Source organism: Mauremys mutica, chromosome 16 (genome assembly GCF_020497125.1).
Source record: "Mauremys mutica isolate MM-2020 ecotype Southern chromosome 16, ASM2049712v1, whole genome shotgun sequence".
Classification (NCBI taxonomy): Eukaryota; Metazoa; Chordata; order Testudines; family Geoemydidae; genus Mauremys; species Mauremys mutica.
The window spans coordinates 10,143,299-10,156,235 of NC_059087.1; the positions used below are offsets into that span (position 1 = coordinate 10,143,299).

The 12,937-nt window shown below is 39.7% G+C and overlaps 1 protein-coding gene across 1 annotated transcript in view; it reads left to right on the plus strand.

The window, feature by feature from the left end:
• Positions 1-9,198, plus strand: part of TMEM132B (transmembrane protein 132B) — a 343,025-nt gene extending 333,827 nt beyond the window's left edge. The window contains exons 7-9 of the mRNA XM_044990538.1: positions 1,188-1,461; positions 2,656-2,847; positions 4,353-9,198. Coding sequence (XP_044846473.1) covers positions 1,188-1,461; positions 2,656-2,847; positions 4,353-5,504 — 1,618 coding nt within the window. The 3' untranslated portion in view covers positions 5,505-9,198. The remainder of the gene's footprint in view (positions 1-1,187; positions 1,462-2,655; positions 2,848-4,352) is intronic.
• The last annotated feature ends 3,739 nt before the right edge of the window (positions 9,199-12,937 follow it).

Below are 12,937 nucleotides of genomic sequence, written 5' to 3' on the forward strand. Positions count from 1 at the left end.
AGGTGTCTCTAATGGTCCTATTGAGCATAGCTGTGAGTGATGGCACAGCCAGCCAGGAGCCTCATACTGCTATTTGCACATCATATGATGTTAGGTATTTATTGATATGCTGATTACCTATGGAAGTGTTGGGTTCTGTTTATCTGAACTCCTGCATGGTGTTGCATTGAATTATACCTGTCCAGTTCCCCAAATGAACAGGATTATATTTAAGATTAAATAGTAATGTCATATGTCTTATATTCACATGGCTCTGTGAGCTGGGGAGGTGGCTAAAGGAGGAGCATGATCTAAGCAGGGGTCCCTGAATGTATTGTACCTTCGCAGTACATGAGCAAAGAGACTGCCACGAAGGTGCTGCAGAACGGGTCACGCTTAAGAAGTGGCAGCTGCCACCCCTGTTATGCAGATGTAGCCTCCACTTCCCCCAAGGCCGATCTGCAACCATCAGCATGCACGGGGAGCGGGGGGAGGGGTACCGTAGCTCCTACTGTCAAACTTTTCATGATGTTTTTCTTAGTCACCTTGAGGATTTGAGCATCTGATGAAAAAATAGAACAGGTTCTAGACTCACTGGATCTTCAGCAATGATGCAAATGCCTTAAAGGGTCAGAGAGGTTCAATTTGGAAAAGTATCCAAAAATCTGACGACGATTCTCTGCTGGCCACAACGGAGTGTGGCTTCTAACTGGGACATTATAAAACAGCTGTGCAAAATTGTCATTCAAGTTTTCCAGCTGAGGCATCAAAATCCATTTTCTCACCCCTCACCAGGCTGGGAGATGATAATGAAAAGACTAAGGCCTGGTCTACACTAAAAAGGGGGTTCGAATTATGGTACGCAAATTCAGCTACGTGAATAGCGTAGCTGAATTCGAAGTACCCTAATTCGAACTATTCACCCGTCCAGACGCGGCGGGGTTGAACTCCGCGGCTCCAAGGTCGACTCCGCCACCGCCGTTTGCAGTGGTGGAGTACCGGAGTCGACCGCGGCGCTTCTGGAGTTCGAACTATCGCGTCTAGATCAGACGCGATAGTTCGAACTCCGAGAAGTCGAACTCACCGCGTCGACCTGGACGGTAAGTGTAGACTAGCCCTAATATATTGACTTGCTACTCGGGTGGAAGTTTTGAAGGCTGTAATGTGATCCTGAGAATTAAGGATAATAAATACCCATCCATTTACAGGCCTACCCGTGACAGTGATGATGAAGAGGATGATGAGAGGAAGGGCAGAGGCTGCACCCTTCAGTACCAGCACGCCATGGTGCGAGTCCTCACACAGTTTGTAGCAGAGTCTTCCGATTTTGGAGGCCAGCTGACCTATATGCTGGGCTCTGAGTGGCAATTTGACATCACGGATCTCGTGACCAATTTCATGAAGGTGGAAGAGCCTAAGATTGCTAAATTACAGGACGGACGGGTACTAGTTGGTCGTGATCATGGGATAACCACAGTTCAGGTAACAGCTCAAAATATACCTATATAGAATTTGGGATGAGAGCAGTTGATTACTGGCCATAATATAAAAGGCTATTATGTCTGGGGCAAACATTAATTTAACACAGAAGTCGAATAGGTTTCACTTTTGTTTCCAGTCATTTTCATTGCTTGATTCTTAATTACAGCAACACAATGCAGTTTGGGACAGTTTTTCAAAGGTATTTATGTACCTAAAGCTGCAGAGAGGCGGCTAATGGGATTTTCAAACGCACCTAAGCAGGTTAGGCACTTAACTTCTTTGAAAATGCCACCTGACAACTATCTTTAGCTGTAGATGCTTAAATACCTTTGAAAATGTGGCATTTTGTGTTTACAAAATGATAGCGGGAACTTAAAATTATTGATATTTAATTCAAAGATCATGAACTGTTTCTTTCTGTATTGGCTTACAAAACCTCCCTTTATATCCTTGTATACAAAATCTATATTTTGGACCTAAAATAAAAGGACAGCAACATTTTGGGCATGAACCAACACTCAGTGAATAGAAAGACTCCCAATGACTTCATAGGCAGTGGAATAAACATCCCTGGGCTAGATTTCCAAAGGTATTTAGCCATCAACTGGGATTTAGAAGAGCACCTAAGCAGGTTAGGTAACTAACTCCCATTGGGTGTTTAGTGCCTAATTCACTTAGGCACATTTGCCAATCCCAATAGCATATTTAAGCACCTAAACACCTTTGGCAATCTGGACCTCTGTCTTTTTAAAGAGATCGGCCCAGCTGAGCTCTTACAGGTATTATATTCTGAGGCCAGAAGACTCTGAATTTCTCGTCTGTCAAATTACAGTATCAGTATTATTCAATAGCCAGCCGTGTAATTATATTAATTGGAGATTTTACAGAAATTGTAAATGTAACTATATATTTTTTTAAAAAATCAAATACATTCAGTTTAGTTCATTAATCTCCATTCTGTACCATGCTGCCCAGGGATGAGGCTGTAATTTAAAAATAATGACATGTTTAATAAAACTATTTTTGGTATATATAGTAATTAAATGGCAAATGGATATAATGTTTTGGGAAACATCAATTATACCTTATAATGAAGGCAACAAACACAGAACTGAATTGAAAATCTAGTTACTCTGTTTTATAACATTGAGTCACTTGTTGCTTAAAACAAGAAGGCATACTTGCTTTTTGAAGGTACTGTCGCCTCTCTCTGATTCCATCTTGGCTGAGAAGACTGTGATCGTGCTAGATGACCGCGTAACAATCACAGATCTAGGAGTACAACTAGTAGCAGGCTTGTCCCTGTCTTTACAAATAAGCAAAGGAAATAAGAGAGCTATTGTTGCCACAGCATCTGCTTGCGATATTCTTCATACCCCAAAACAGGTATGGTCCAAAATAGTATTGATAATTATAATTATAATTGGTTTGTTTACTGTGTTTTGTAGGATGCCAGGCAAAAGCCTCCTGTATAGCTATGCAGCGTGTATAACATATACCTGTTTGAAAAGCAGGATGTCTCATGCAGCTTAAGACACAGTTCCCCATTGTAGCTTACTCACTGCTGGCCTACTCCCACCCAAAGACCCTAACCACATGTGTAACAGATTGGCCATGCACCTAATCCAAGATTCCTAGCAATGCATGTTGCTCATGGCAGCTGGGTGAGCATACACCTCCTTCCAGAGGACCACACCCCATTGGGGAAGAGGAGTGTGTCATTGTAGTGGGTATGTGTACTTCCCAAGGTACTCCAGTGTGCTATGGAAGGATCCTGGCTACCTAGCTAGGGGCAAGATTCCCATCACGATACCTTGTTCCCTCTTGATTTGGACCAGTATAGCCAAGGGAGGCTCTTAGCTCAACGTGACCATCTCACTGATTTGCATGGCTGAAATCTTCTCTGAGAGTTTTGAGACCTTCTATGGGTTCAACCCCTGCAGCCCTTAGACAGACTAAGTAGTATGGTATTTGCGTGATCAGGCCCATTCATTCAGATGAGATGGATGAGATTCAGCCACCCTTCTTTGGGCTCACTTTATTCTGTAAGTAGTACCGAGAGTGAAAATGAAACTCTGAAATGAGTAGGGTCTATAACTCGGTGTGAGACAGAGTGGTAGAATCTGGTCCTACAGAAGCAGGTAAGATTTTCCCCCATTAATCAAAGGAGTTATGTTTTGATAGTGAGGTAGGTCATGTGCAACTATGTTTGTAGCATGATTAATCCTGCTGTGAAAAACACTGAGTTTGATTAAACGATCCTCCCAGTGTAAGCAGCAGCACATTTCCGTAAGTGTTTTTGCGGTGTCCAAAAGGAACGACAACCCTTTCTATACCTTTCACATACCATTGCATAGTAAGAAACACTCTGATTGAAAATGGGAAATATTTCATTCAAATCGGTTTCACAATGCATTCTGTTTAAATAAACTGAGCATGAACACCACACCTAGAATGTATACAAGTGCATTATATTACACAGAAGGTTAAAGCCAAGGAGCATTTTCAACATGTCCCTTGTTATATGACATTTTTCTAAATTTATTAAAAATCATGATTTTGGAAATCTGATTATTTTCAACAATGGGCTTTGATGTTGAAAAGTGACTTCTCACTTCATACCCAGAAATAACTGTGGGCATGGTTTTGCAAGCACATTTTATTAGCGTGCACCTGCAAATAAGATGAATATCTAAATGGAACAGAGCACACAAAACCAGAAGCTGAGTTGAAGCATTTTTGTAAAAACCAACCAAACAAAAAACAACAACCATAAACAAAGCTACACAGTATATTTATTTCACTGGTGTCAAGTAAGTGTAAGCTCTCAAAACCCAAGAACATGGTGCCTTAACTTTCAAACTATTATTTCTCCCCTTTCCCTCTTCTAGGAAGCCATAGTCAGTGCTTGGATTTTGTTCAGTGATGGCTCTGTGACACCTTTAGATATTTATGACGCCAAGGATTTTTCTGTCACGGTCACTTCGCTGGATGAGATGGTGGTATCTTCCCAGCAAAACCTTCAGTCAAAGTGGCCTCTGGTAGTTGCAGAGGGTGATGGGCAAGGACCCCTGATTAAAATTGAAATGATGATCAGTGAACCTTGCCAGAAGACGAAGCGAAAGAGCATTCTGGCTGTTGGGAAAGGAAATGTCAAAGTGAAATTTGGTCAGAAAGATTCTGACCACAAAGGAAGGACCAACAACGTTGATGATGTAGATAGAGAGTTTAACCACCATCTGAACAATGCTATAGAGAACACGGCAGAACAGGAGAGGACAGTGCAAGAATGGGCGAAACATGGAACCTTCGTCAATCATGAAGACAATGCTAACAAAAGCACAACTTCCAAATCTCCCATTGATCAGAAAAAGGCTCATGAGGATGGCCTCCAAAATAACCCAACTGCTTTCACCAGTTTTCCTACCCAAGTGGAGGTACCAGGACAAAATAATCCCAATGACCTTGCATTGACTTCTAGAGGGTTAACTGATTTGGAGATTGGCATGTATGCCCTGCTGTGTGTTTTCTGCCTAGCAATTTTGGTCTTCTTAATTAACTGCGTGGCATTTGCTTGGAAGTATAGACACAAAAGGTTTGCTGTGAGTGAGCAAGGCAACATCCCACATTCTCATGACTGGGTCTGGCTTGGAAACGAGATTGAACTCTTGGAAAACCCCGTTGACATTTCGCTTCCCTCAGAGGAGTGCACTACCATGATTGACAGAGGGATGCAGTTTGAAGAAAGCAATTTTCTCCTTAATGGGAGCTCGCAGAAGACTTTCCATAACCAGATCCTCAGATCTTGTGAGTATGCTTGTGAGAAAGAAGTTAAAAGTGAACCTATAAATCCTTCCGGGCCAAAACGGAAGCGGGTCAAGTTCACTTCCTATACCACGATACTGCCAGAGGATGGAGGTCCTTACACCAATTCAATTCTATTTGACAGTGACGATAATATTAAATGGGTATGTCAAGATATGAATCTTGGCGATTCCAAGGAACTTAGAGACTATATGGAAAGACTCCAAGACAATATGTAAAATACTTTCTTATGTTTGTATTCACCTTTATGCCTTCTGTTTTATGGATAGTGGAGCAGTCAGTCCAGTGAGCAATAGGAGGTTACAAAGGAATCTAACTTTTGGAGGTTCCAAGACAATAACTGCACATCATCGAGCGGGTACAAGAGGCTGGCTGAGTTAATCCTGTTTCACTATAAACCAGGATGTGGCCCTGAAACAGCTACATGTAGGTGTTGGAGGTGTCGCACATGATGACTGTTTTCATATACTGCCTGGTACTAGCTAAATGTGCTCAGACTCAGAGGAGACTACGTTTGTTTGTCAACTCATGATAAACAGTGATTCAGAAAACAAGGGATTTTTTGGTTGATTTTTCTTTGTAAAGCACAGTGGATATTTCTTGCGTACAGCCTGAGACTAGGCTTACTTTAAAAGAGATCTGAATGAATCTGTCCAATTTTATTTGCCTGTGAGCAATGCAGCCAAGTAGTCTCTTTATATTTTACAGATACAAACACCCACATGTGGTTAATTTCTTATCTGTATTGTTTATGAAGATGGTTTGATTTAGGGAACATTAAATATTTTCTTTAGAGATTATTATTATTTTTTTTTGGTTGTACCAAAGTGTTCCACAGTATATTTACAGTTATTCAGGTTTTCTATTCATGTGCATCAGCTCTAAAGGATACCTCTTCATCACTGATTATCTTTGTCCTTCCCATGCAAATCTTTAATATTTGAAATGTAGAAACAAATTAGAAATCTCACACTGGAAAAGGGTTGTATCTTTTTACAGGGAACTGTATATACAACAATAAACCCTGGAAAATAAAAATCAAGAAGCAGCCCTGGGTTTATTTTTGTCATTGACAATATGAAAAATAACTTAAAACAAAGCAGAACACACTTTAAAGCAAAATTCCTCCAATGAAACAACACTTATGGAAATTCTTTGTGGGCAACACATGCTGTTTTCATGATAAATGCAAACGTAGTATTGAAATAGACTGAATAGGAAGCAAATTGCCTGAGAAATAAGCAAAGGCCTGAAACTGGTATTACACTGTACTATATATGTACTGATGCTGCAGTTTACCAGTACACAGACATCCATCTACAATGGCCCTGTCTAAAAGCCATCTCTAATCATATGTCTGGTACAGAGAAAACCTTTACAACAAGCTCCATAACAAAAGAAAATACCAGACACACTTATATAATGGCTATTCCCAAACTTGACAGGAATGCTGGAGATTCAAAGCTTCCATTCCACAAACATTATATGCATTTTTACATTGAAGTACGATTGAAGTGTGTTGAAAATTGTAGCAAAGAAACCTTTTTGCATGAAATGTCTAAGAGAAGCAAAACAGTACATTGGTCCCATCCATGAGAAAATGTAATTGACACCTGATCCAAAGGCAACTGCCTCACCTCCCCCCACTCTCCCAAAATAATGAACATAATGGCACTTTAGTGTGAGTTCAGATGTACCACATATCTTAGTAAACTAACGCTCAAGATATTTAACACATAGTCTCTCCTTTTCCAATTGAGCAAGGATTGCTAGAGAAGTCTTGATTGCTATTGTGAACCTGATTAATAAAACCAGAAAATCTTTATAAAATTCAGCTCCTCCATATTTTTCTGTATTTGGCTAATGCATAAGTAGTTACCCACTCAGTTCAGCAAACTGCTTAGAGTCCATCCAGATTCAGCAAAGTACTTAAGCATATTCTTAAGTCCCATTGATTCCAAAGTGACTTAAGTATTTTGCTGATTCAGGACCAGTATGTTAATATCACACCAGAGTCAGAAACCACACTGTTTATACTGAAAGTCTTCCCTCTAAGAAAAAGCCTTGAAAAGTGCAAAATGGTAATTTTTGTGTGTTTCGCATTAAAAGTTATGTAGCCGTGAGACCAGGATCACTAAAAGTAGAGTGCACACATTCCCACGCTGGTGTTTCATTGTGTGCACATATAAAATAAATGATGAAGTGGAAAAATACAGAGCATATAAGAGGAATTTATAGTCTAGCATGGCTGTTAGCTGAGCTGACAAAGAATTTCACTTAGGCCAACCCATTCTTTAGTCCAGGATTTGTTTGGTTTTGGAGCCTTGATCTTTGTAATATGCAGGAGTCACACACAGCAAGTCCGCCTAGACATCGTCAGTTACAAAATACAAACAGTTAAAAAGATAAGTAAAAGAACTACAGTTGTTAACAAAAACTCAGTAAACAAAAACAAAACAATGGGAACCAGAATTTAGCCTGCCACACCAATACATAGAATCTGACGAAGATGGAAAATGCTCTGGAACTACAAAAATATGTTATAGTTAAACTTTATAAGATCTAACATGCTACATGAAAGTTCAGAAATCGAAAGTGACAATAAATAAAAATGCACAAGGCCAAAGAATAAAAAAAACAAGGACAACAAAAACTGAGAAAATGAGAATGTCCAAAGTGTCCCCTCATTGCAGTGGTGTAAATGCAGAGCGACACCATTAAAAGCAGCGGAGTCACTCTGGATCTACACCGGTGTTAAAAAGTACCGCTCCTGTGAAATGAACATTATTTGCAGATCAAGCGAAAGAACATCAAATAAATATTTCTAAGGCTAATTATTAACCAAAGGAAGGAATGACATTTGGAGGCAGATTATATATCATCAAGAAACTTCAAATGACTAAAACCTACCTGGGTCTCTCTCAAAATCCTCTAATAATAACTAGATTGCTATGTCCACAACTATTAAGCCTCAGTAGCTGCAGAGATAAGAAACTCCTATGGCTCCATACAGAATAAACAACTCATATTTGTGATGCATACTGTTCTACATAAAGAAAAGGAAATATGTTGCATAGAGGGTGTTTTTGTCACCCCCCTCCCCCCGCCCCTTCCCTGCAAACCATCCATACAAGGGAAGATTAACTGAATATGTTGATTCTTAGCAACTTTAGAACTGTAAAATGCCAAACTCTCAGCTACTGTAAATCATTGAGTGGTTAGCTCCACCAGCTGAAGATCTGGCCCATGGAGAATACTGAAGAAAGAATTCATTTCCAACTGTGCAGAACTATTATATTTCATTTGGACATTATAGACTAGCTCCATATGGCTTGTCTATGCACACTTCCTGATTTAAATACAAATTTGGGAAAACAGGTCCCCCTACTCCTCTTGATGTAGAATGATACAGCTTCATAATGGTGCCAGCTGCTGTTCCTTAGCTCTTATTGAGGAACGTAGAAGAAAATCTTTCAGCCATAATGATTCAGTAGAAATAGTATATTATATAATGGGATACAATCTGTATTTCAAGGTGGAGTGCATCATGAATGGGATACCAAATATTCATAGACGATATGCTCCTTTCTGAAATACATATTGTATACACTACATTGAAATACACTGACTAGTCTATAGTGAAATGCATAAGCTAACTACTGAATCTACAACACTGAATATGTATATTCATCATGCCCAAAATATTTATACAGTATGGTAAGTCTTAGATGTATAACATAATGAAACCTGTACAAAATAAACTGTAAATTAAGACAATGACAGATGACTTTTATAATTGTGTAATTTGTATACTGATTAAGTTATTCAAGCCTCAGTTTACATCATTAAATGTGCCATTTTTTAAAGTTGGTCATTTTCTATAGGACAGAGTTCAGAAATAAGACTTCACTCTCCAGCAAAGAAGCACTTGAGTGACATTGTGAAACCTGTGAACTCTAACATAGAAATAAACAGATTGCTCATGTGATTCTTCAGTTCGACTCTACTATTTTAATCACACAAAAATGAAGGTGATGGGCCACGGGTGTGTGTGGTGTGATAGGCTCGGGAGTTGCATGCACTATATTGGCAAACCAAGAACATGTGGGGTTTCACTCCTTGGGCACCCGCTGCCCACATCGGGGTGGATTTTCAAGCTTTGAAACAAATGTTTCATACAGTCCTATGTATGATATGCCAGTCCAGCCCATTGTTTCCATACTGAGTCACTGGGAAAATGGTAGTGATCATTTGCAGGGGCTAAAATGCAAAGGATCTGCACATGGTGCACATCATCCAACGTTCCACAGTTTTAGTAAGAACACTCCTATAGTTGTGTGAAATATGCTTGTAGTTTTGGGAAGTGGGTTTAAGATTAACCCCCTTGCCTGTGCATTTCCCAATGCAAATTGTGGGCTAGATTCTTTTTGCTACTATGCTGGTGTGACTCTAGAATAATTATTTTATGTATTTATAGGATTCCTGGGGTGCACATGAGGATGGTATCTGAGCATCTTCTATTAATTATCCTCACAACGCACTATTGAGGTAGATTATTAGCCCCATTTTAGAGATGGGGACCTGAGACAGATGGCTTATGTGACTTGCCCAAAGTCCAAAACATAATGCAGCTCTCCTGTAGCCCAGTATGCTACCTTTAAGCACAAAACCATCCTGGCTCCCATAGTCAATACAGGAACTGAAATCAGAGTTACATATATGTCCAAGCCTTCTCTCACTGATCTCAATAGGAACAGATTTGGGTCCCCAATGCACAAAGTGGCAGCCACCAATGCCAAAGAGTCAACTGTGTTTGCCCTAATAGGATCCATTACTATTGCTTTCTTTATTAAAAACACCTTTATTTCTAATTTCATGGCATTTATCTGATAGTGAACAGGTGCCTGGGCTGTAAGCTGGGATCATCAAAGAGGCCGGATGCTGAATTTTAATAGATTTTGGGCACGTAACTCCCATAAACCACATTGAAAATCGCAGCAGTAGTAAAGGAGAAATTTTCAGAAGTGACATATTGTCCTGAATGGTATTGATGGGGAATGACTTTGGCTCTGACATCGAGTGGCGTCTTCCTAAACCAGGAGACTCCAGGGAGATAAATCATGTTGTCGGGTTCTACTCAGTGCAAGTTAGTGTATCAGAACATGGACCTTTATACATAGAAAAAATTCTTGTGTCTAACTCCAGAATCTACAGTTACGTTGCCCATAAACAGCCCTACAATCAAATGATAAAAATCAACCTACCTCTCCAATGTACCTACCAAAGACTATCTTTATGGGATGCCTTAATGACATGATGGAGATAGCAGGAGAAGCATGACTCCATGACCCAGTAGGTCCCTTTCAGTCCTATGTACCAATGAAAAAAATTACATGCATCAATAAACAACTGGATGACAAGTACGGTACAATTAGGGCCTGGTTTTCAGCTGAAGTTGTGTCTCAACCCTCCCCTGAGCCTTTAGAGTTTGACAGCAGAAAGTTCTGCAGGAGGATATTTGTCAGCAGTTCAATGGGACAAATCGTGAAGCCCTGACACAGCTGAAATTCCCACTGGTGTTACCAGGAGTTGTGACCAAGACAGGACTGAACAAGGGCTTCATGAGTCTGTTGTATAGGAAAAAGGATAGATAATTACTGATCAGCTCTGAGGCCTGAATAGCTTGATGTGTCTTCATATTACACAAAACCAAACCCTGCTATTTTCAATCAGTAGCACCGTCTAGCTCGCAGCAAATAGAGCAAGAAGTGGTGCTTTGAGTTTATGTAAGGGTGACATATCGTGTTATATAATATTGATGAAAGTTTGCATTTTTGCTTTGTGACAATGAAGTGGCAATTTGCAAAACTAAACATTTTTGTAAATTTCTGGGTGCCCAAGATGTTATATTACCTTTTTAACTCAAAATGTACATTTTTATCCATAGAGTCCATTTGGCACCATACCATAATTTGTAATGATTGTAGGCAAAATAATTGAGTTGTCTTGTTGATACACAGGGGCAGTTTAGTTAAATCTTAAAGGGAGGAAAATGATGGTCTCTGAGAATCATCCAATTGTCTAGTGTTACCCAACCTTGGGCCATATACGGATGACGTTGTAGGTACAGAGCACAGGCATTCTAGTTACATGTCTGCCTTTCCAATAGCATATATTGGCATTTCAGTACTTATTACATCTGATCCATGCTAGGTCACACGCTGTAGTCTTTAGTCACATAATGAGCCAAACGCTGAATGGGACTCGCAATGGGAATTTGATCTTGTAGAACCTGAGTAAGGAGCTCAAGTTGAAGTCAGTAATGGACAAGTTTGACCCTGCAGATTAGAACAATGCCAAGCAGGGTAGCATACTCAATGCCATAAAAACATTGTTGGCCCTAGGACCACATTTTTTCAACTGATGGGGCTAGTTTATATATTATATATAAAATAAAAACTGTTCTCTGTATGGTTGAAATCCTGATCTGACTGAAGTAAAAGGCAAAATTCCTACTGACTTTATAAGGGCCTAGATTTCATTCTTTTAGTATATGTTGTCCCTAAACATGCTGCAACTTGGGTTACTTCCTGTGCTCAGGTACCATGGTGATGAGTGCTACAGAAAACCTGCGATAGAGAGGTAGGGTGAAATATTGCCCCCACTGAGATCAATGGGAGATTTGTCATTGACTTCAATGGGGCCAAAATCTTTTTTACCCATAAAGTATACTCTGTTCATTCCTTTTAGCCAATAACTGACCCCTAGGCAACAGCAGCACTCGCATTAGTTGAGGGTTGATTCTGAATGCCCCTGAGGCAATATCTGAAGTTTATTGATACACACACACAGTGCTTATAGTATTAACATGTTCAAGTGCACTCTACTCCTGTAGCCGTTCATTGGCTAACTGCATTTCAATACACTGGGCACTACTTTTATTTTACAGTGGTTGCATTTTGTAGAGTGAAACTGCTGCTTTTGCCTTTTTATTTTAATGGCCATTTAGACCGACAAAAATAATGAAAACAAATCCATTAAAATGCACATTGCAAACTGTCCTCGAAAGGTGCTCCACGCCGTGCAGTTTGCATACGTCATTAACACAAAGCGTGTGTACAGGTCTAGCCAAAGCTTCCCACTTAACCATCCCTTATTCCCACCTAAGACCTCAGCGTAGTACTGAAGTGGAACTCAGGAGTGCCTAGATCTTGTACTGAATTTCACCCCCCTGCGAATAAATTACTTGAAAGGGTGAGGGGTGGTGGTGAGGCAGGAATTTGTTAATTTTTTTAAAGCATGTTGAGATTCCAAAATGAACAACACTTGTGATAAGTGCAAGGTGACATTATTAGCCATTATGAATCAACACGTTTTTAAAATATTCAAAAATGTATAACAGCTACTGTATAAACAGATGCCATTTAATGCATCATAGGCTATAAATGAACCTTTAATTTCAGAGATAAAATATTCCGCCTTCAATGGCAAATTAATGTTGACAGCATGCTTTATTTTATTTCCAATAGATGGTTTAACAGTGTGTTTTATTTCCACAATTTAATTCCATTTTGGAATACAGTAAAAGTTCCAGAGCCAAAATCCAGTTGATGGTGGTGGTGGTTTTGCCGGGGATGGAATGAAGAAGAGA